At 47.2% G+C, this 24,726-nt stretch overlaps 1 protein-coding gene and 1 long non-coding RNA gene across 8 annotated transcripts in view; one reads left to right on the forward strand and one right to left on the reverse strand.

Annotated features, from left to right (window-relative positions):
• Nucleotides 1-12,095, reverse strand: part of MBNL1 (muscleblind like splicing regulator 1) — a 110,868-nt gene extending 98,773 nt beyond the window's left edge. Inside the window, exon 1 of one of the 7 annotated variants that reach the window (XM_076341521.1) lies at nucleotides 12,028-12,095. Coding sequence is in view for 1 of the 7 variants with exons in the window: in XM_076341515.1 (XP_076197630.1) it covers nucleotides 3,389-3,397 (9 nt within the window). In the remaining 6 variants the exon portion in view is untranslated. Of the gene's footprint in view, nucleotides 1-3,388; nucleotides 3,468-3,719; nucleotides 3,798-11,937; nucleotides 11,957-12,027 lie in introns of those variants that run through there. The other 6 variants (XM_076341505.1, XM_076341520.1, XM_076341516.1 and 3 more) reach the window with 6 other exon arrangements.
• Nucleotides 3,709-8,155, forward strand: LOC143161968 (uncharacterized). The gene is made up of 3 exons (XR_012995615.1): nucleotides 3,709-3,770; nucleotides 7,527-7,678; nucleotides 7,762-8,155. It is a non-coding gene; the product is annotated as an uncharacterized LOC143161968 (long non-coding RNA).
• Nucleotides 12,096-24,726: the final 12,631 nt, after the last annotated feature.

Below are 24,726 nucleotides of genomic sequence, written 5' to 3' on the forward strand. Positions count from 1 at the left end.
GTCGGTGTGTGGTATTTGTCATGGAGGCGTCTGTAATTATTACCAAGTAATACTAGTAAATGATGAACACCATCTGAGACTTAGTGAAGCAATAGAGTACTAGAATTCAAGAGGTGGAATAAAGCAAAACAAAAGCAAAACAAAATTAACCTTTCTCCAACACTGAAAATGAACATCTTTATTTAAGGCTTGAAGCAGCTTGATTCATGCTTATTTATTTCTGATTATATTGTTGAACTTCCCAAAGCAGAATGAACTAAGAGCATTTCCAGTCTAAAGAAAAATCAGCAAAACCCCCTGAAATTTTTACATGCCCACCCAGGCATGCCACCACTGGCAGCAGCAGAGGGCTGCGTGCCCGTCTGACTGCAGCCCAGCACAGAGCCTTACCCGCACCCCCAGCCTTTCCGAGGCGCCCGTGCTGTGGCTGCTGTGATGGCGAGGTACTCCAGGAACCAGCACAGTACCCTACTAAACCCCCATTCCAGTATCTTGCTTAGGATTATGCTTTCACAATCTCCTAAGTCTCACCAGGATTAACTGGGCTGAAAGCCCCTCACAACACTGTACAGCGACTGCAGCGAGTCAGTGAAAGAATACCTTCTTGGCCCTGATTGCCTACAGAAAAACCTTTGAGTAAAGACTATTCTGAATAATGATTATGGTTACTTCCACAATTAGATAATACTATACCAGAGAAATTTTAAATTAAAATTCTCTGCTTCCACTAACTAAACTCTTTTGTTGATACTCCTTAAGATAGATACTATCCATTGCCTTGTTAATCTACTAGATCCAAAACTCTAACGTCTTCTGCCACGAGGGTGAAGAACGTGGGTCAGATATCTGCCTAGGAGGGTCTGAGCTGTAGGCAGTTGTTGGATACATCTGAACTGGCGATTTCCCATGTTTGCAATACAGCTTTCAGCCCAGAAAAACACGAAGCTCGTGCCGATCCAGCACATGGCACAGCTGAGCTTCACAACACTTCTGAGACAGCAAGCACAAAGGAGGATTTTGTGGGTAAATGAAAAGAAATCACAAAGCCAGGCTGTTCCCACTGCAGGGAACGCCAGTGCTGTGCCGTGGATGTATGGAAACCATACCCTCCGCAGCTGAGGGGAGTTTTCACAGGACAGCTCTGACGTTGCTTCCTGACTCAAGTGAACTACAAATTGCTCACATAACACTCCAATTTTGCCAATTGATTCAACTGCCTCATAGTACAACTAAGCATCCTTGGACTCAGACCCTTGCCTGCCATTCAAAATAAATTTAATCCAATGATGGCTTTAAAGAAATGGGACAATAAATATGCCCTGTCACTTTCTCTCTCCCATATTAGACAAAGAAATCTGTTGCCTGCGTGTCTTTCCTCAGTAGGCCGAGTAAATAACTGCACAATCCTGTACTTTTAGGTGTCACGTAAACTAGGCAGACTCCACAATTACCATTAATTCATACATACAACATACAGGGTAATAAGTTTTCAAAATTTTCTCAAGTTGGGAGACTAACTGGTTATAAAACTTAGAATGTTCAGTCATCGCCATTGCTCTTCTATTTAAACATCATCTGTTTCAACTAAGCTTAAAGAAGTTTTGTAGCTCAGAAGCCCAACCTTTAAGTCCAGGGAAGTCCAATTCCATTTTACAATGTTCTAGTCTACACCTGATCCGACACAAGCTGAGGAAAGCAGAGTGACACGGGCCTCACAAAATTTAAATTGCAAAAACACACGCTGGAACCGCAGAGCTCAGCTAAGCATACACCCAGCATCCCCGTCCCCTCCAGATGGGAGTGTCGGGGTGCTCCACTCCGCAGAAAACCTCACAGGCAGCACTCCCAGCTCAGCCCGCATTGCCCTGCAAGCGGACAGACTCCCGACACCTTGGGTTTCTGCACTGGTACTTCCCAACCTTCCATGTCCAGCAGTTTTGTCACCCATTTCAGTGAAACCGGGGATGCCAAGCCTTTAATTTCTTTCTCTTTTATCTACTTTAAATTGTCATAATATTGTTATATGTCCGCAGGTCTGGCAAGGGTCAGCACCAAACAAAAACAGACAGAGCCCATGCGCCCTGGTGGGAGCCTGCAACCCATCACCGCTTCCAAGTGCCCAACCTCAGGCTCTCACCCTCAAACTTCCCCTGCAGTAATAAGTACCATTGGTTAATTGTTCATTATGCAAATTATTTCCTTGTTGTCACTTTGGAACATGCTGTCATTTCATTAGAACCTTTTTTCGTAGTGCTAAAGATACAGTCCAGCTACTTATTCAATGTTGTTATCCATTATTTACATACCTCTCTCCTATCCATTACATCCCTTTGTTAAACCTGCTCTCATGCAGTTTCACTACCTCTACTTCTTTGTCACCTGTGTCCTTCTGCTACTGCCATACGTTTTGCGGCATATATTCCCCCCTCAAAAAATCACCAAATAACTTCTTTCTCAAAGAAATAATCATATATTTTTCTAAAATAACCATTTTATACAGGCAACATCCCTGCATTTTTCTCTTGAACTATACTAACATCTTAACTGATTTGTTTCCAGTAACTAGATGCAAAACAAAGTTCTGAATGCAAGAACTTTCTCTAAAGAGAAAAAAAACCAAACCTCTATTTCCACCCAGTTAATCTAGAAACTCCCAAAGGGATAGGCAGTACAGTGAGTGGGATGGGATTTTGCTCAACACCGCGATGTGCCTGCACCCAGACTAGTGACGTCCCTTTGAAGTTACCGTCTTCTTTAAAAATCTAACCTAAAGAACTGTGTTTTTTTCGAGCACCCGCATTTCCAGGACACAGTCGCGGCGCAGGCGGGCGGGCAGCCCCAGCACAGCGGCCTGCCGCCTGCCGTCCCGGCACCCGCCCGCTTCACACCGCCTCGTCCCTCGGACGCCGCCGGCCCGGCCCTCCCGCCCGGCTCCGCCGCCGTTGCCGCCCTCGGGGCTTTCCCTCCCCCGAGCGCCCCGGGACACGCCGCTCGCCCCCCGCACCTGCCCCGCACAGCAGCGGGGCCGCGGCCGGGACGGGCTCCCGGCACCCGGGACCGGGTCACGCGTGGCGAGCTTCTACAGCCGGGCTGTAACACCTCCGGCTCCGCCAGCGCCAGGAAGGGACGCCCGGGCAGGCGGGGCCGCTCCCCGGGGCGCCGCTCCCGACCCCGCCGGCGGAAGACGGCGGCTGCCCCCGGCCCCGGCCCGCGCCCCCGGCGAGCGGAGCGGAGAACCCCCCCTTCCCCCGCGCCGCCGCCCCTGGCAGGCCGCCGCCCGCGGGGCCCGCCGCAGCCGCCGCGCCGGGGGAGGCCGCTGGGCTGGGCCGGGCCGGGCCGGGGGTAGGGGCGCCCCCGGGCACCTGCAGCCGCCCCCGCCGGCACTCACCTCTGGCATGCTCCCGGGGCGGGTGGGCGGCGGCCCTGCCCGGGCACGGCGGTGGCGGCCGCGGCGGCCCAGCCTGGTCAGGGGCGCATGCTGACAGCGCCGCCGGCGCGGCGGGCGGGCGGGCGGGAGGGAGGGAGGCGGCGGCAGCGGCCCGGGCTCCCCGCGCCGGCCCCGGCCCCGGCTTCCGCCGCCGCCCCCGCCCCGCCCGGAAGCGCGCCCCAGCCGCGGCCCCGCGGGCAGCCCCGGGCCCCGTCGCGGCCCCGCGAGGAGACCCGGCCCCGGTCCCGCGGGGAGCCCGGGCCCAGCCCCGGCCCGGCCCGGCCGCGCTCACCTAAGCCAGGCGCAGCCTCCGGGATCCGGGCGACACAAAACCGAGGAAAAGGTGAGGAGCAGAGGCGTCGCGGGCTGCCCTCCCCCGGGGACTCGCCTCCTTCATCCTCCCAGCGGCGGAGCGGCCCGGCGCCTCATGAGTCACGGTGCCCGAGCCCCAGCACACGTGCCCGGCCCCGCCGCCGCCTCCGGTTTCGGAGGAAAGAGGAAAAAAAAAAAAAAAGCGGGGGGAGGGAAGCGAGTGGAAAATGTCTCCGGCAAAACAGCCCTGCCGACACCACCGCTCGCCGCCCGGCCTGCAGCACGAGGTCGTCAGCACAAGTCTCCTCAAACTGCATTATCCATTATAATACTGTTCTTTCCAGACCCCCCCAAAAATGCTTTTCCCCTAGTGAGGCAATAGTACTGATATTCTCTCCAGAGCAGGCAAAAAGACCGTGCTTTCATCCCGTTCCCCATTCCTTCTTGGCAAATAAAGCGCATTGCAAACTGGTAATTTTTGCCCGTTTGGTCCCAACAAGGCGAGCCCGAAGGCTGCCAGCTGCCGCTGGGGTCCCTGGGGAGCTGTGCCGTCTGGCGTGGTGCTCCCACGGGCCCTGGGCGGGTGTGTCCCCGCTGCTCCCAGGACAGCCAGCACACACTTCGGCCAGAGCAGGTGGCCGGCACCCACCACGAGGGACGGGTGCTGCTCTGAGCCTCCCCGGGCTCCAGAGCGACCCTGTCCCTTCGAGACCAGCAAACCCATCACCGAGGCGGCAGTTCTGCTCTGCCGCGTGTCACATGGGCAGGTGTCGGTCCCGCCACGCTGGTGACGCCGACGGGAGCAGTGCAGAAAAAGGAGCTACCATAATATAGACAGACACAACATAAATGTGTCCCTTGCCAGGACACACATCTAGGGCCACACGCGAAGGAGTCTCAACAAAACAATGTGGCACTAACCTAAGGGACAGAAAAAGAGAAGGACATGCACCTAAACATACCAGAGGCAGGCAGGCTGCCAGGCGGTGGGGTGTGCGCAGGGACACCAGTGTCAGCCTGCCGGGACACGGCAAGTGGGATGGGAGCTCCGGGGACGGTGATGGGGATGAAACAATGGAAAGAACTGGAAGCAGCCTGCCAATGCTGAGACTGGAGGAAGCACAGCAATGATCTTCCAAGACTTAAGGACACTATAAAGAGCAGGGAACAATCTGGTCTCTGTATTTATGGTGGTGAGGACAAGAAGGCTTAAACTGCAGAGAGAGAGATTCAGGCTGGACTTGGAGGAAAAAAAAGGACTGACAAGGTTACTAAATCAAGGTTAGACACTTGTCTTGAGGAGTGATTTAGGTACACTCCATCCTGCCTGGGGCAAGGGAATGGATTAAGTGACCTTTTGTGGTCCCTCTTCTAGCTCGATCTTCCTCTGACCCTGTCAAGGTTTACTCTTTTTGATCTATACTTCTCTTTTAAAGTGTGCCTTCTGTTCCATCCCTGAGGCTCACAATATACCTCTTACATTGTTAATTCTTTTTTTTTTTGCCATTTGCCATAAAAGATTCCTGTGCCTTTGAAAACCATGTTTTTCAGTTCTCTATATTTTACTATTTTAATAATATCAGTGGCAGGATTCTCTGACTTTGTCTTTTGATATCAAGGCAGCAGTCATGTCTTAGCCAAACTGACACCCAAACCCTACAAATATTTGCAATGATTCCAGGAGACATTTTACTTGGGTTTTTTTTTCAAAGTATTATATTGTATGAAGCAACTGTTTATTGGTAAGGTGAGTACATTTCAATGCATATACACATACATTTTCAAAAAAACTCAATTATTCTCTTTTCCCTTAAACTTTTAATTTCAATTTCTGTTTTCTTGCATAGGGAACAATTCAGAGAACTGTTACCTTATGGCGAGCGCTCCACAGTTTCTGTTCCTTCCTGGTCCCTGTTACTAAATGTAACTGTAGGCGAATTAGTTAAGACAAGGAGATCCCTGCTTCCCCCTGGGCGCAGGCTTTGCCCGAGCAGCTCCCAGGGGTGCCGAAGCCCGGGCTGAGGCTCGGCCCCCAACCTGCAGGTACCTCGGCCGCAGATTGCCGGATGACCAGTGCAGCCGCCCACGGCCGCTGGCTGCCAGCGCTGTGCTCCCGCCTCTCCACAGGAATGACAGTTACCACAGGGAGCTTCCACAGAGGCTTTAACCGCTCTTAGGTTTGGAAAGCATTATCAAATGGACATGTCAAACGCTCGCAGCTCCACCTCCATAGAGCTTTCTCCTCACTTTGGTTGTGAAAATTAAAAGCCATCAAATAAATGAGTGTTCACAGAGAGAAAGAGTGTGAATCCTATAAATGAGTTGTGCTGCCAGTATAATCTACACCATGTCAAAAAGTCATCATAATGTCTGTAAGGAGGCAATTTTTTCTGAAGTCCCGTAGGCGTTAAGCATTGGTCCTTCACCGGCAGGGACTGCAGCACGGGGGCATGCACGGCAAGAGAAGGGGTTCAAGGGCTGCTGCAAGGAGCTGGGTACCACACATTTCAGAAATTAAACCACAAAAAACTATAGAAGGCTTTTCCGTGGTTAAGTTTTCAAATTTGGTCTGATCTCCCTTTCAGCTCCCTAACAGCTCAGGCCAGTGCCCCAGTCCAGCATGGGCACTTCACCGAAGGGGCTGATTTAATGCTCCGGTGTGCGTGCTGCTTGCAATGTCCCATGCCCCACATCTCTCTTCCTGCTCACCTTTTGCGTGGAAATACCAGATACTCTGAACGCCTCTGTCCTTTACACCTTACGCTCCTTGGTGACTTTATTCTGAATTCTGATTCCTCAATTCTTTACTATTTTCAACGTTACTACCGCACCGGATTCTCTCGACTGGAAGCACACAGTGGCCACAGCAACACTTGGGGCTGGATGCTGTGACAAGCAGCGGTCGTGCAGTGGTGCCCTGTTGCCAGAAAATAAACACACGGCCTCCCTCCCCCCAAGCAGGCTCCCGTTTTCAGATGTGGTTTAATTTCAGCCTGTCTCTGTTTCCGCAGGCTGGGACTCCCATGCCATGTATTTTTTTAAACTGTGAGGCTGGTGTTCATTGCCAGTCAACAAGGAAACTACAAGGCATATCGACCTCAGGGGAGACAAGGAAAAAAATCAAAGGTTTTATCTCCAGCATCAGGAGTGTAACTAACTTGCTTGTGTTAAACATCGCTATCAACACAGAAACCTTGTTCCAACTTTACTTTTTCTACCAACCACATTGGGGGTTGTAGTTCTGCTAGAACTTTGTCTTTCCATCTTCCCCCTCTCGTGCTTGTCTTTCCCTGCCCAGTCTTGTAATTTGTGTTTATTATTCTGAGCATCACTTGTTACCCATACTCAGTTGTTCCAGAATATCTTTATTTTTACCTGACAAATGAAAAAAATCAGTACTAAAGTGGTATTTCCACGGCAATTGAATGCTACTTTTATTCATTTATAGATACTGAGCTTCTATTGACTTCTGAAATTTCAAATGCTCGCTCAGAATTACATCCGCCACATCCTTCAGTCCGTAACAGAATAAGCCAAACCACTTTGCTGTTTGCTTTGAAATTTATTAGGCTTGGAGACTAGAGGACATCTGTGAAATGAGGTGATAATATGCTTTTCAGCTTTAATGAATAATTCCTCACTTTACTTTGGGAGACAAATAATATTACCTGCTCAAGAGATCTGAACTCCAGTTGTTTCCTTCTTAAGGCTTTTTGTTCTATTATACAGCCTGGCATTAATATAATTAACTTTTCTTTTTGTGTGCTCTAATCACACCCTGCAACAGACCACACAGCACTTCTGAACCTGTAGTGAGAAACGGGATGCCTTGAACGTCCCTCCTCGGGAACTGCCCAGACCGAGCAGCCTCGGGGAGCATCCTGGAGTGCTGAGTGCCCGAGGAAGTGAAGACACGTCACTGACTGGGAGAACTTTCTGGTATTTTCTGTTTATCATTTTTGGATTTTTTTATAGAAACTGGAGACTGAAAGGACATAAAGAAACATTCCTTTTTCTTTCAGGAAAATATGCCATGAATTTACACTTGTGTTTCAAAGAAGTTTAATCCAGATCAGTAAAAAATGCATGACAATGGGTATCCCATCGTATTTTTATATTTGCCTGATATACATGACTTTGCCTGTCATTATATAAAGCAGCAGCAGTACAGATGTACCACTCAGATAACATCAGCATTGGTTGCACACACCTTGATAGTCTCTGGGAACGAATGTTGCAATGGATCATTTGTTGCTCTTCCTGTTTCTGTTCTATCACAAAGAAATACGCGAGGCTGTTTCCTTTCTGTATGCTTACATCAGTACGCTGGGCATTTTCAAAGCAGTTGTTCCGGTCACAAAATTTTCCGTACAAACTCCTCACTCCCCAGATTTCTCTTAAATAACTTCAGTAAGCCAGTGTCTGCACAAATGATCTTTTCTATACACAGAGCTAGCTTTAAAAAATAACTGGTGTCTAAACTGTGCCTCCTTGTCCTGCCTTGACATCGGCAGCAGAGCAGGTATGTGGACACCAAGATGCTCACAGCTGGAATGGCAGCTCCCTACCCAGCCCCCTCCGCCCCCAGTTTAAAGGGCCTACCTTCACAGCCGTTATTTGGTTGCATTGGTAATTAGGTTTACTTAGGTTCATTTTCCTGTCAAGTCCATTTTCACATGACAGCACACAGCAACCTGCCTTCTGGGTTTGGTACTTGCTGCCTGCGATGGCAGCAGTCCTGCCAGCCTCTCCTCCCAGCCCTGCCGGGCAGCTGCCACCACCAGGCGTTTCTTCTGGTGCTGGCTCCTGCTGGGAACCCCGCTCAAACATGTCCCTTCTTTGACAAGGTAGAGGGCCAGTTTGCCTTATCGTTGGGTTTATGCCCTGTTCATCTGTGATGTCATTTCTCACTATATCCTATAAAGTGAACGTATTCTATTTCACATAGGTTTATATAGGTTGCAGGGGGTTAAACCCTAGAGCACAGATGCCAAGCACAAGCTCTGCAGTAACAACATGTCCAGGCAGGGCATGGTAAAGAGGAAACCATAAGGAAATCGCAGATCCAGTGGTCTCCCAAATTATCATCTGATAATGATAATTACCATCTGGGATACCAAACAAGACAATGGACAAATTACCTTCCAGCAGAGAAAGATAAAGAAGTATGTCATTGTACACTTAGCTTCGTATGTCATTCAAACAAAAAGACATAAATTAGGAGAGGAGAAAAAAGAAACACATTGTGTACAGAGAAAGTATTTTGAGAGACATTTTATGTTTTAGAGTCCCTATGTGATATTACAACTGGAGCAAAAAAGAGGAACTCTCTTGGCTGAGTTAACGCAGCCCTTGCACAAGTGAAGCAAGAGTCTGACCTCTGAAGATTGTGCAACGGTTGCCTGGCCTTCCCTCTGAAACCCGGTGAGGAAGGCTGCAGGGCCAATGACAATCCAGCCCAGGCTGGCAGAAGCCCCCCAAGCACAGCAGTGGGACACCAACGTGTCCTGGGTGCCATGCGTGAGGATGGCTGTTGGCATCCTCTTCACAACTATGCCTCAAGCAGAATAAAAGCACTTCCCACTTCAGTTCCTACTTCAAAATGATCTGAAGGGAAAAGTTTAAAGTGAAAACTCTGAGTGACAAGTCATCCTGTAACAGGCATGGCATTAGGGACATAAGGTGAAAATATATTTAAATTTTCTCTTTGGCATTACAAATGTGATAAATACTCTGAAAAATTACTTAAGTCTGCAAAATTAATAAACTTGTATTATGAAAGCCTCATAGATAATTTCTAGCCCTCCCTCAGAGGTGGGTTTCTTAAGGCATTCCGTGTGGGCAGGAGAAGGTAACCCGCCAACTCAGCGACTGGTTTTTTTCAATTGTTACTCCATAAAGGCAGCCACCCTGGCAGCCTGCTGCCTGCCCACGCAGCCTGAGGGTACCTGTAGAGGCCTGGTGCCTATAGGGAGGCAGGCATAGGTGACTGGAGGTGCACAAACTGATGCGCACACAGCTAGCGAGGACCAAAGCCTCCAGCTCGGCTTGCACCAGCTCTTTGCTTCAAACCCCAGCTCCTGCTTGAGTAAGATTGTAAATCAAACAGGAATCTTTTGCCAAAGAAGAAGAACAAGAAAAAGGTCAGCTAAGAACCTAATTTGATTCAGAACTAGCTGACAAAGTCCCTGGACTCCAGCCAGCTGTGTAGCTGGCGCTGGGTGAGAGCAGCCTGGATGAACAGTCAGCGCTCCCATGTGCCCCGTGCCCCAGCACCCGGCACGCTCCCCGCCTGCACTGCACTACACCGGTGCCCCCGGCAGCCCTGGGCAGGAACGGGTGCGGAAAGGTTTGTTCAGCTGCTTAGGCACTTCCAGCTGTGCACCCGAAAGCAAAGCTTCTCTCCTTAGTATTTACAGTAACATAGCACTTAAAGGATAACTACATTAAGAGATCCGCAGTCTCCTTAGCAGCCTGCCCCCCTGTTCCGCACAGTGACTACAGCAGCACTGGGCTGCTCTTCACTGCAGCCGGACTGCAGAACTCCCACCCACGAGGGATACAGGGTGCTGCTGTACCGCTGTCTGTTAAACAGATAAGTAACAATCACAGTGCAAATCAATCTAGCTTGAAATATGTCTCGTGGCTTCATTTTATCATAACATATAGCTGAAATACAATAGTCACAAAATAAACCTTGTACTCTTAATTTTCCTTTTTTTCCCCTGGCCTTTATTAAAAGACAAGTACACAAGTTACTGCAAACGCAGACTAAACACGATTATGATCCTGGAGAAGCTACTCGCTTCCTTAAGCTGTTATTTGTTTGACACTCGTGAAACTCGAGTTCCCTGAAAAGGTCTGACATTAAATTTCAGTCTTGCTGATAAAGAAAGCAATCGTTACATTTCTTCTAACACAGTGCAACTTCTGCAGTAACGAACTTCCGCTTCTGCTTCACAGCAACATGGAGGCCATCGCTTTCGCACTACAGTGCTAAAAGATTTTTTTTTCTGTTTTAATGATATTATCTTCATATGCATTTTACTAAAGTTAATGTACAAATTTCAAACTTGGCCCTTCCACTGTATTGTCCTTTTATTTTAAAGCCTCCTGCAACTATCAAGTGACAATATTTTTGTTAAAAGTAATAAAGTATTTAAAATCTCTACTAGTCTACAAGCATATAAATGAGCAAAATCCACACTTCACAGCGAATAATTATGATATATGCCACATCCTTTGCATTCTCTGTAAAGATTTCTTTATTGCTCTTCAGTTTGTGCTGGAGCCCAGCTGGCAGTGCTGGGGCCCACTTTAACCTCTATGGGGAGCAGTGCAGGTTCTCAGTCCGGGTGGACCCTGCCTGCGATCCAACATCATATTTAATCATGGAAAACTGGTGGGACATTCGCCGGCAGCAACATATTTCACAGCAGGAAGCCGAGGGTTCACTCTCGGGGATTAATGTCATTTTAATTTCTCGTGGGCTTTACCAACAACTCCTAGGGAGCCAGAGCGGGGCCAGGGAGCGATGCTGCAGGGACGGGCACCCACCCACCTCACTCAGGGCTGGAGGGGACCCCCACACGGGGGGAGCAGCGCTTGGCCCCCATTGAGAAACACACCCGAATTGCAGCACAACTATGGCGGTGGTGCCTCAGCACAAGCATCCCGCCCTGTCTCCACTCCACCAACACTACAGAGTAAACTGTTAAACCAACTCATGGGGCTCTTGAAAGCACGTGAAAATCTTTCTCTCAACTTTTCCAGCAGAACAAGCACCACAGAAGATTAACTGACAAAATGATAGTAAAGCAAAAGACAAGTGAACAATGCACCCGCCGGCGCTGCGGTGGCTGGCTCCCGCACCGGCTTTGTCCCACGTATTCCTGGGAGTGGGTCAGTGCTCGCTCGGGGACCTGGAGGAGCTCCACACCACAGGGGTCCTGTTGCGCCCCCGGCAAGTGCCAGGAAGGGTCTGCTTTGGAATCTGACTGCTACTTTTAATACTCTTAAGAACTGCAGATTTTTGTTACTTCAACTTTACACAACAAAATCTTACATTTAGTGCTCATTTCTTTAACATATTATTTAAATCTTCCCTAACTTATCTCAAGATAGCAAAACCTATATGCCAAAGTAGGCGCAATGAAATGCAGACATAATAAAACAATTTAGCTTTCTGAACAACTTACCGTAACCCGCTAAACAACTGTACACTATTCTGCTGCGAATTTGCACGTCCGGCAAGGGCCACAAAGTGGAGTAAAAAGCGTAATTCTTACCTGGGGGGCCTGATGCGTGGGGTGCGTTAGTGCATGCTGCAGCGCTCTGGCAGCGCAGCCACCGCCTCCTCCGGCAGCGCGCGGGGCTAATTACAACATGCTTTTTTTGCAACAGTGGGATGGTGGCCTAGCGAGAGGGGAAATGGTGAAAGGCCAGAAGAATTATGTTTTCCAGGCCCTATAGGTCTAAGGATGTGAAATAAGCTATTCGCAGTAGCATACAGCAGTAACCATGGCAACGGGCTGTGGTTTGCATGTATATTTTCTTAAAGAAGCAAAAATTACTTCCAGCTAATAAAAAAAGAGATGCAAGGGGAAGTGCTTTTGCATCGCAGCCACGTCTCGAGTTGCAGCATGGCTCGCTGCTGGGGAAGCTTGCGTCTCGGGCACAAACACGCATTTTGAAATGCACCAGTTGAACACATCTCCGTTGCGACCCATTAATCTGCCCATGGGCATCTGGTGGGGGGACGGGCTCAGGCCACCCGACCAGGCCGTCACCTGCAGTCCCTGGAAATGGGGCGATGGTTGGGGTGGTGCCCCTGGGGCTCCCTTCCTGCTGTGAGCCGCAGATAACGGCTGCCCAGCCAGCACTGACGGTGCTGCTGCTGGCACACTGCTGGCAGCACCCACAGCACAGCTGGCCTCAACAACCAGAGATATTTAGACCCATTTTTGTTGTTTCTGCTGCGGCTGCCACCATCTCCGGGCTTCCTGCACGAGCAACAGCCCTTCCTACCAAAGCCCTGCAGAGCAAGAGCACTGCAGAACTTGCTGGAAACGGCCCTTGCTCAACCCAGGGAGGGAAACGCTATCCCCCCCAGCTTCACCGGTCACTGCCAGCCTTTGTAAAACCTCAGAGCGGCTCCCAGCCTGGGGCAGCGCCTCGGTAGGAGCCGACTGCCCGTGGAGGGTATTGCACAGGGCAAGGAGGGGTGTGTGGGTGGCAGCTGGGGAGCAGCAGCGCGGGGAACTGCTGCAGCGGAAACGCTGTCTGGCTTCCTTTCTGCTTGTTTAAGCCGCTTTCTGCACAGGGAGCAAGAGGGCTGCCTACTTACAGGGTACGGTGCACAAGACCCAAGCTTGCAAAGCGGCCTGTTTCTCAGGAGCTGCATCCCTTAACTGCCCGTGCTTTCAGGGTGTGCTGGAGGTGCAACCTGCAGATAAAAGCAGCCTGGAAACCACTGCAAAGGGATGCTGCAGTCAACACTAGCAGGAATTACGGACAGGATTTCTTGTTATTTCTTTCCACTCCTCTACCAGTGTCTCCCTCTACTACTGTTGTGCTGTTGGAAGGCTGGTGTCAAGGCACGAAGGTTCACCATCTCATCCTACAGGATGCTGCATGAGTTAACAGAATAGTTGTACAAAAATTACTCAGCCCATTTCATACCCCTCCCAGCACCGTGGCACATACCAGCTAACCCACAGCTGGTGTGCTGGCAGAGTGGGCGCAGCCCCGCTGCCAGGGACCAGGAGGAGGTGTCTTCGCCTGCACGGCTTCATCGCTGAGGTCACTGCAAGAGCTGCCATTTAATGAAATGCGGTTTCTCCAGACCTGGTCATTTATATTGGCATCACTGAAGCCCGAGGTGGGGTGGGAAGGCAAAAGCTGGCAGGGACAGGCAGGACTGGTGCTGGGCGATGGTTCTTCCTGGCAGCAGCGGGGGCAGCAGTACAGCCCTGCATGCTGGGCAAAGGAGAAGTCGTGCAAGCGCCAGGGCTCCCTTTTGTAACCGCTACCAAACTTCTGCACCGTGGGCTGGCTGGAGGGGGAGCATCCATGGGGAAGGCTTATTGCTGAGGGAGCAGTGGGGCAGCGCCGACCCTCACGCTCCTCCCTTGGCGGCAGCCCCCAAGGTCCCCCTTGTCTGAAGGATTTTAAGATCTTGCTGCTGGCTTGACTCTTTCAAAGAACCAAGCATTGCGGACAGCATCTCTCAAGGATCTATTCCTGGGAAATAACACATGGGTTTCAAAGCAGAAATAAGCAGACTGCTCAGCACAATATATTTGCGGTACTATGCTTACATTTGTTTTGCAGGCGGAGGGACTTAACTACTAATTCCTACAGGATGAAGCACCAAGAACTGGTTTTTAGGGAGCAGGATGCTCCAAGTTTAATACTTCAGCACCTTATACAACAACCATGGTTCACTTTATACCTGGAAATTAGGAGATGATTTACAAAACAGGCTTTTTCCATGTTAAAAGCCCAAACAACAACTATTAACAAAATACACCTTCACATGGACAACACCAGGAAATGTTTTTTAATGATTCACAAAGAGATGTTTTGCAGGACAGTTGTAGTTCAATGGTGTGTTTCAGGAGCGATGTCCTCCCATGCTGCACCCAGCCACTGTCAGACTCTCCTCCTCCTGGCCGGTGCATGGCAGGGCAGGGCATGGACACCCGCCCATAAAGACAGGCTCTCTTTCTGTCAAAAAGTGATTTAACTAGGTTGGCAAAATCCCTTGTATGGACGCTGTTAAATTGTGTTAGGATTGTTTAAGCTGAGGCACACGATTGAATGAGATCAGATACTGCTATCATCATGTGCAAGTCCTTAATCTGCAGCAACTGCAGTGGGGAACACATTTAATCTTTAAGTTTTAATTGCTCTTTAATATATAGTACATTAAAATGCATTAACTATTTAAAGGAATTCATACTACAGACGTCCACTAAGCAGTGATTTTTTAAATCATGTATTTATACAGCTACCGCTTGTTTTTGGGGGGGGATGAAGTCCAAGCCCACAAACTTCACATGTGTTCCTAGGTTTTACGATGAAAAAGATTACGGAAATTTACACTGCATAGGTTATATTTTATTTTTGAAAATTACTGGTGTAAAATATGCAAGCCGCAGAACACAACTGCAGGAAGAGGGCTGCAGGAGGAGGCAGGGAGAGAGAAGGCACTGCTGAGGAGGCAGGGGGAGAAACACCATCTGTCCTGCACACGATAGCCCCGGGGAGATAAACAATTTCTATATTCTGACCCACTGCGCTCCTCTAATCGCGCATTTCAGCGTTAGAAAGATGCGACTTGGAGTGTGCCAGCCTCCCCTGCCCTTCGGAGTGCTGCCAGGTGTCGTGTGCTGCTTTTCACACGACAATGTTATCTGCTGCACATTATCACAGGGCAAGGATTCTTAATTCATGCATCTAAGCAGCACGCTTTGCCGGGATGCGGTGGGTGCTGTGCAGAGCTCCAGCTCTCCCTGCCCACAGGCGAGACTGCCCATGCATGGAGCACACACCGGCACCCTGCAAATGCAGGGACATTTGAGGCCAACACTAGAAGACAGCATGTGCAATCCCAGTACGCATATTTATCAGTAAAGTGCTTCTCACAAGATAAAAGTCTTGTAAATATTAAGGAACTCTTCTTGAGCCACCAGACACATGTAAGTAGTTGAGACAGTTGAAAATGGCCTGGTGTGCCTGAATGGTTTTATGCAATTTTTCAGCAACATAAGGCTTTTTAATCCAAGAGCTATCCCATTTAAAAATCTTGCTGTTCTTATCTCTTCGAAAGTATCACAGTTACCCCAAATTTACCAGGACCATGGAGCATAAGAGTATATTCTGTGTTATTGCATGTCCTGCGAGGCACAGGGTGAACTTTTTTGTCAGTTTCAAGGATAAAATCTTTCCCTTCTGGGATTTGCATCATTAGTTTAATCAACTGATGTAATTAACGTAGTAAACAGAGCAGGAAAAATGTAGTTACCTTTTCCAGCAAAATGTACTTCTCTCCTTTTGATAACCAGCAATCTTTCCCAGAGAGTTCAAATGTAAAGCGAGATCCAGGACATTGCAAAGATCCAAATCTTGAGCTTGATTTCAATTGCTAATAAATAACAAAATACATATAAATTGCAGAATGTAAATGATAAGCTAATTTGATTTTACTAAGAAATAGCTATTTCTAGTGTAGAATTTGGTGCATTTTTGCAAGGACATGGATACCATGCATGAGAGTGCTCCACTTTTCCCATCCAGAAGCCTTTTTCCAGGCAAAGCACAGGCATGCTGGTCATTTGTCAGGGCTTTTCAGAGGTTCAGCAGCCTGGTCAGAGTAAAACCTCTGGTGAGAGTGAAAGGTACTCAGAAATTTCAACCACAGAGGTGCAACACATACGGTTTTCCGTGTGTGCCAGCCGCCTGTGCAGGAGCCCAACATGCCCTCGAGGTCTCCGTCAGAACAGAGGCATCCCTGGAGAGGGGTCCTGTTCTGGTCTGAAAATCACAGCTAAAGTTACAAAGAGATATTTCTCATTTGTCGTACAGTTCTTGCACTGCTGGGTTTGCGTGTTAGCAAACATCACCCCTTCTTGTCTCTTCAGGTAATTCACTTTAATGTAGTATTAACACATGGGCTTATAAAATGTTTAGAACAGGGCCAGTACGCTTTCCCTACAGTGTCAGATACCCAGCTGGGGAAGTCTTCACACTCTGATAAATGAGTAAAACTGTTCATTAATTACTGATTAAAGACAAACTTGTTGGCACATTTTTTGCTCAGACTGTTGTTTGCTTTTCTGTGTTTCTTTTGCATCGAGCTGAAGTGTCATCAACACCAGACTGCTTAGGGAGATTTATGGTGGTAGGTCAGATGACAACACTTTCCATCTAGCTGCTTCCTTTTTTATTATTATTACTCCTAAAGAGTTGTCCAAAGCCTGAGGTCTTTCTTAGGCCTTATTCCACAGATACTAAAATATTGAGTTCCTTTGGAAGGGCTTTCTTCTCTCTTGAGCCTAAATTACCTCCAGTGGGAGCTCAGTGGAGGGAGGACAGCCAGATACCAAGCACAGTGTCACTGTCTGCCTTTTGCATCCGTGCTGGAGCAACATCTTTGCTGCTTGGCAGCTCATCGACGCTTTCTGCATGTTCCCCGGCTGAAGTCATAGCCCTGCATGTGACTTGTTGCTGTGGAGATGCCTGTATCGCAAACACAGGAATACGATGCCAGAGAGCAAAACAGTATGCAAAAGCAGAAGAGCTGAGCAAAATACTTTATTTCCCTGCAAATGTCATTAGCAAGTGCTAGCCCTGTGGAGGAAGGACCTTCAGAGAGGACCATGAATGCGTCTCTTCCCAGGGCTGTGCCGGGGCCACGCGTGCCGTCCCGAGAGCAGATGTCTGCACCCAGGGCTCGTGCCATGCAGCAGCAGCAAAGCCACCACTGTGGCACCGCACCTGCCTCCAGCGCTCCAGAGGTTTACCGTGACTTGGGCTTTTGGTTTGAAAATGTAAATGTGTCAAGATGTTCAATTAGTAATTCATGTGACAAACCTTTGAAGAACCCCTTGCAGGGCATGGCAGCCACTTGGAAAGCCTCAGAAGGAGAGGAGCACGCAGTGCTGCGGACTGTGCGTGATGGGGGAAGTCATGCGGGATAACACTCCCTGGCCGAGCTTCGGCTCCTTCCCTCCCACAGCAATCCTGGGATGGGGAGCACTTCACCCCCAAGGGCCATGGAAAGCCATAAACTGACACTGCCATTATAGGGCTGAACACGTATTATGGTTTTTGGGGGGTTCTGGTATCGTTTATTGTAACAGATCATTATTGTATTTTTAATTATTCTATTTGGGATGCTACTTCATAAAGAGAATCTGGCTGTTGGAAAGGTGGGCAAACATGACCTAAGATTTACATCTTGAATACTGAGAGACTGGGAGACCAGCAGGTCTCGGGCCAAAGGAAGAGCAGCTCTGCTGAGCCTCTCGGTGCTGGGCAGCGGGTGCAGGGGAGCTGTAACCTGCTCTCCAGCCTCCCAGTGAGCCAGTCCCAACGTTATCACCCACTGCTGTCTGCGGAGGCAAAGACTCAAACAAACATCCAGTTCAACAGCTGTTGTGGTAACTGCTGGCAAAACCAGGGTGTACGATTGCTCATGGTTTGAAAACAGCCCTACATTACTTCATTTTTTGAGTCAATAATACGATTTCATAATTATGCAAATTATAGTGGCAGCAGAATAGATGAAAAATTCATAAAGTAAACTGTTCTTCCAAACCGAAGTATCCTCCATAATGCTGAAAGGCTCCAAGTTTATAATCAGTATTTTTTTACAGAGGATTTCTGCTTTTGGGGGGAAATAACTCTCATTAATACCTGTTTTCTGTTAAAAAAAAAATTTGAGCAAGAAGGAGAAATGTAAGAAATGTCATCTATGTGCTTCATAGCGTTCGTGTGTTATGAACAGTGTAACTGGCACATACACTTGCATATCACTCGCATATACAGCATTTCCCAGTTAGGACATTCACTATTCAACAGAATAGGACCTGAAAGAGAACAGCGTAGCCAAGAAGTAACAAGAGCTAAAACTAAGTAATTCTCTGGGGAAACTGTGCTAAAGTCAGCAGAGATTCAACCAGTTCCTAAGAGTCCCAGGTAGCTCTGCACAGAAGTCCCACTAACACAGAAAAAGTCTTTGTAAGCCGCATCGTACATAATGAGAAATGCCGACAGGGAAAAGCCACCCTTGCACAGCAGCCCTGCACAGGCACACTATAGTCTGATATTTCCCTACAGCCACTTTGTTCCTGGGGTCTCACAAAGTCGCACCAGCCACTGCTGTCACAAACCTCATTTATAAACCTCCCAACTTCAGTAAAAGCTCTGCAAATTTCTAAAACAAGCCAGGAAGGCATATAAAGGCATATAAAGCATATAAAGCAGACCTTTATGCTATATATAACCCCCTAAAAATACCAGTGCTCTCCTATGAGGGAATTTATAAAACTGGCCAACATCTTCCCAAGCTGGTTTGCCCTCTGATAAACAAGCTGGGCATCCACTGTACTTCTGCTTCAGTAATGGCATATGTGGGACTGAGTAGAAACCAAATATACAAAGTACTCTCTCTTTTCATATTATGGTATACAGCCCCACCAGCATACATCTTACCAAGTGGCATTTCCATCACTAATATCATCCATAGTTAAAAAAATCAGGATTGCACGGTACAAAAATGTTTATACACTTACGTGATCCTGACCACACAATACAAGCTGTATGTGTGCGAACGTCCTTTGAAAACAAACTTCATTCCAGTTTTGTACACGTTACTGTTCGGTAACTGCAGCAGGCTAATTTGCATTTTCATTTCTTCCTTTCTCGTTTCACACCGTTAGCAGAGAAGGGCTATGACATGCCTAAACCATTTTAAAATTAGCGTTTCCATTGCCCTGGAGACCCCTTGTATTTCATGACACTCGTGTCTGTGCTTTTGATGAGATGGCAAAGCCCTAACAAACCTTTTGCCAAAGGGAACAAACTTTGGAGTACACCTAGGAACTGCAAAATGCCCAAATTAGTCTATTTCTAGAAAAAGAAAATAGGATCATGATTAAAATACTTTGTACGGTAAAAATAAGATTTCTAATATGGTTTTCATACAGCAATCACTAAAAATTAAGACGACAGTTAAATGGTTTACTACCAAAAGACATGGGGCAGACCTGGACGTTGCTGGAAATCCTAGCGGTAACCCGCCTTGCGTGTTTTCTCCAAATTTTAGTGACAACAGGAGTCGAGGTTACTCATCCCCACCTGGGAGTCTTTAAAGCCAGCCCCCTTTGGGGAACGCTAGCATTGGGTTCAGTTTCTGTTCTAGAATTTTTTACCAAGCTGGCAGTCCTTAACAAAGCCAAGAAAGCCTCTCTGGGTCAGGCCGGGGTGGGTGTGCCATCCCGGGGCCAGGAGGTTGCCACGCTCGGTGGTCCTGCGGGATGGGCTCGGTGTGAGCCCGGAGCTGGTGCCCGCAGAGGCAGCTCCCAGGACCCTCGGCCTCCTGCTCCAGGGGAGTCCCAGCGCTTCCCAGCTCCTGTTTCCCTACAGCCAAACCCAGTACTGGCACCTCAGACCCGAAATGAAGGGCAGTGCCGCTTACGGCACAGACAATTATGGGGTCATCCAGAACGGTCAATGAACATCCCAGCCTGCCGAGGCCATCAGGCAGGTGAGAGAAAAGACTGTCTTTAAAGATGGGATAAAATTGCTAGTCCCCATTAAGGATAAAATATAGTCACCGATGCTTTATCTGCTCAGATAAGAAACAACTGAAGCCATCTGGAAAGCACGTGCACTGACGGCATGCAAAGGCAAGGGAAGGAGAAGGTCTCTGACACCACACTGCATACAATAGCTGTGCAATTAAATCCTTTTTTTTTTGTCTGTGGGATACGAATGATGATGAATGACAATAGGGGAAAAAAAGGAAACTAAGATATTAAGCTGAAGCTACATGTTTAAATGCTGATCTAGTAAAATATAAAACTGAGAAAAAAATCCGTTTGGAACTTCCTGAACTCTACTGTTTTCCCAATAGAAAAGGCAAAATCCAGGCCATTTCCATCAGAACAGAACTGATCCTACAGTGCTGTTTCTTTTTCTGTGTTGAACAGTTTTCTGTTCTGCATATACCAATAGATTTAACACATTCTTATTAAAGCTGACGTTTGTCTGGCTAGACACCTGACTCTGTCCTTTTCATTATTTTTCTGAGTTTTCGTCAGGTCTCTGGCTCTATTTTGAAAAATCATGATTTTAAAAGTTTTCAGGGGCAGGAGCATTTTGTTTTGTTTGAAAAGAATGAGGACACTGGTTAATTTGTAAAGGGTTATCTGAATCAGAGGAAATGTGGGAAGTATGGACAATCTCTTCTCTCCTTAGTTAGGAGATAAAGTATCCTCTCTCCTCATTTTCATCCCAGTGTTTGGAGATAACAGCTTTGCCTTTCTGCTGTATATCACATCGAACAGATCCAGATTGGAAACAGAGGTCTCTTCCCTGATATGGGAACTAGTAACAGGATCCTGATATTTTTATATTAAAAACCAGTGTAATTTGCAATAATAAAGTGGGGCTGCAAAAGACCCTCTCGTGCCTTCTTGTGTTGTTTAGGCAACTTTCCTGCTTTCCATGAGAAATTGTGTAACTCGAGCGCAGACCTGCGCTGGCCATGAGTTACGCCATGGGCACATCGGCTCTAGTGTGGATGGGCAGCAGTGGAAGCACCTTAATTTTCCTGAGCTCCATCTGATATAGAATCATAGAATCATTTAGGTTGGAAAAGACCTTTAAGATCATCGAATCCAACCGTAAGGAGGAGGTTGGCTCAAGGAAGTAAAACATATAATTCCTGAATACGGAAGATGGGCACTATATAAATGCAAATTACACCAGGTAAAATGGCTGATACTTATTTGGCTTCTGTGTTTTGCGTTTTTGCCTTTCAGAAGTTAAACCCCAAACAACATGGATAGCTATTAAAGGCCTTTCTGCTGGATTTTTTTTTTTTTTTTTTTTTTTTTTTACTAAATGTATCCAGGCATAAAATAATAGATAGTTTTAAAAAGTGAGCCAGCAAGTGCTTTGGAGAGCAGGCTGACAAGTCCTCCAAACATCTGATTCTTACAATCTGTTTATACTCAAGACTATTTTGCCCCTTGGACACATCCCAGCATAAGCATGGCATTTAAAATAGGCAAGCCAGCCGTGCTTTCATGCATTCCATTCTTAATAATACAGGAAAGTAGCTTTATTTCACCTTCGAACTAACTTGATTTGTGAATCTGGAACCACAAATATTCCCATTTCATATCAGGAGCAATATATGGTGCTCCATTAATGCTAAGTTACTGGACTGGTAAGGTTACCAGTTCATCCCCCACCCTGACCTTATGTTTACTGAAATACCTTTTCTTTTCTTCAGTATCAAATACTGGTATAAGACCTATGACACAGTTAATTGTAACTAACAGCTTTGCTGTTTGGCATTACTTTCAAAATCTCTTTCCATGCCATGGCAATAATGAAGATCTTCGGTCTGAGTATGCTGCAGCCCTTCAAAATGCCATTTTCCCCCCTAAGATTCATAACTAATTTCATTTCTCCTAAATCCCAAGGACTTTAAGAAGTAGATCGCTAAACTGAAATGTTTATTGTTTCCTGAGGAATATAGGTTTGTTACTGCAACAATTCTGCCCATGCCGACCTCTCAAAGGACAGACAATAGAGTGATATAAGATAATGAGATATGAGATAATAGAGTGATTTAAGCCTCGTTCATGTGAGACAAATACAGATGCCTAATATAGCAGAGTCATAGATTTTTAGGAGTGAAAAAAGTTTATCTCCGTTTACTAAAAGGAAGCATGTGCTGTCGCTTCCCGACACGTTTTCTGGAGCTTTGTGCAGCCTTCCGTCAGCAGGTCTCAGCCGACGCCATCACTCTCCTTTCTCCGGGCAATCCTTCTGCAGGGCAGTACACCACCATGGATCTTTTCTGCAGATTTTCAGGCCTAGTGCTTTATTTAATTTTCTTTTTCAATTCTACCTGTTATCACCCCACTGCCTGGCAAACGGCCAGCATAACTCCTCTCCTGCTCTGCTTTTCACAACCTCCCTGTTTTTTCAGAGCAATATCTCATTCCTGCCCATACCGACTCAGCCAAATTAAATATTAACTCCTGGAAATGTTCCTCATTTCTCTCTCTCACTTATCTTCCGGGCAAGGCTCCCCCTAAGCTCTGAGGCTTGCCGGTATCGCGGTGCCTGTGATGCCAACGGCACATCCTGGGCGCCACACAGCAGCTTTCTGGAGGAAGGCTTTCCCCGGCCGGTGCGTGGGTTGCAGCACGCAGGTGTGCGCAGCCAGAAATACCTGGGCTTCCTCAGCTGCCGTGCCGTGTCACACATTAACACATTAATATCTAACCTGCTGCTTATCCCTACATCACTTGTGCCAGGTTTCTCTTTTCCAAGGACTGGTTGTGCTCACAGCCACTTGCCAGCAGGCACAGCTGGGGTTTTCAGAGCAGATTGTCAGCTTGCTGCCCAGTCTGTCCGTATTGCTTCTCCCCTGCCTGACTCACAAGCTTGCGTTGGGTTTGTGGGATCCCTACCGAGCTGTGTCATCTGATAGTGTAATTATCTTTCCCTTCCACATCCTTAATGATATTAAAGGTGATTTAACCTCACCCCTTCAACATCATAGTGAAGAAATATTTATTACTGACCTCCTTTAATAGTCCTTCATCCTTTCTATAAATCCACACAAAACTGTCTCTTCGACGCCACTTTATAAGGCACATTATCAAATGTTCTGTCAGTGTATAAAGGTAACTTCACCATAAACCCTCGCTCGTTATAACTTCCACCAAGAGGCTCATTGTCTCTTGCTTCTCTTATTTCTTCCCTTACTTCAGTAGGGAGACTAGAACTGAATTTACTACAGAAGGAAATTAATTTTCTCCTCCAAGGTGATATATACAACCCCCTGCAGTAAGGCTTCTGGAAGCGACCAAAACTACTGCTAACGTTTTCCAAAGTCACTAATCCTTAACAAATTGAGATACACGTCATCCAGCCAGAAGTTTCATATGGGTTCTCCCCTTGTGCTTCTTCAGTATTGGTAGCTTATTTTGGGAGGTGTTATGTGCATGCTAGACTGGTTTTCCAATTAAATACAAGAGTAAAGCAGAGGGTAATTAGTGTGCTATATGTATAAGAGCTTTTCTTATTCTCCTAATCCCATACAGATGTATTTATCCACATCTGGTACATCAGCCCCACGCAGGCAGTAACTCATGGTGGTCTCTACAGCTGCAGCACGCAGAGAAGCCATCGCTCGGGTCCCAGCTTGACCGAGCCATGGGTACCCTGGTCTGGTTTTACCAACCTCCTCCTCCTCTGAAGCTATCTGGAGTCTTCAGATTTTATGAAACCACAGAGCAGACCATCTAAAGAATTCCCTTAATTACCATGAAGCCACAAAGCAGCCCATCTCAAGCAGTCACTTAATTAGCAGCCTCTTAAGGAAGGCCAAATCACCACCTCGCCCCCATGCTCCCACTCCCCCCCCCCCCGCAACTCCACTGGCCCCAGCTGTGAAAACAGGGTGTGAGCCATGAGCATCCCCTGTCTCTGTGGGTGACGAAGGCACTGCCGGACCCGCGTCTCCTGCCATCCTCAGCACACCAGCATCTTATCCAACCATCTTGTGTAACCATAACTTCAGACACTTTTCTCTCATCTCTAAATCTACTATGTCAAATTTTAGCTACCCAGCTATAAGATCCATGAGAGGCATTGCCTGTTCCCTGTGTTTGCATCTCCCATGTTTTGCTATATGGTCGTCGTTACTGCAGCTTCCCCAAACGTACAGATATTCTCTTAAACAGAACATGAGAGGGTGCATGCTTTTGACTCACACACATCTAGCCAAAGCTGTGCTTAAAGTCACTCTGAAGGAGAAATGTGACTACAATATAGAGAACACCCTGCAGGCAACGAGAACCCTTCAAAGTAAAGCGTCATGCCAGCATTAAGTCAGAGTATTTCCATCACTTACTACAGGCTTGGGCAAGCTTCATGAACAGACATTTTCATTTATCCTCCTTAACAACACTTGAATTCTACCAATTTTTAAATCTTAATTCTTAACAGAACAGTCTATGACAGTCCCCAAAAAGTAAATTAGATCAGCATAAATAACACTGTTTTCAAACTGATATAAAATCCGTAACAGTTTTAAGTGTTTACTGGAATTAGAAATACTTGGTATTAGAAGCCAACCAGAAGTAGAGGCAACTCTGATACCTTCATCTAAGAAAGAAATATCTTCAGAAAGAAAGAAAACAACTAATTGCTAATTTTTTTTTTTAAATATA

Source organism: Aptenodytes patagonicus, chromosome 6 (genome assembly GCF_965638725.1).
Source record: "Aptenodytes patagonicus chromosome 6, bAptPat1.pri.cur, whole genome shotgun sequence".
Classification (NCBI taxonomy): domain Eukaryota; kingdom Metazoa; phylum Chordata; class Aves; order Sphenisciformes; family Spheniscidae; genus Aptenodytes; species Aptenodytes patagonicus.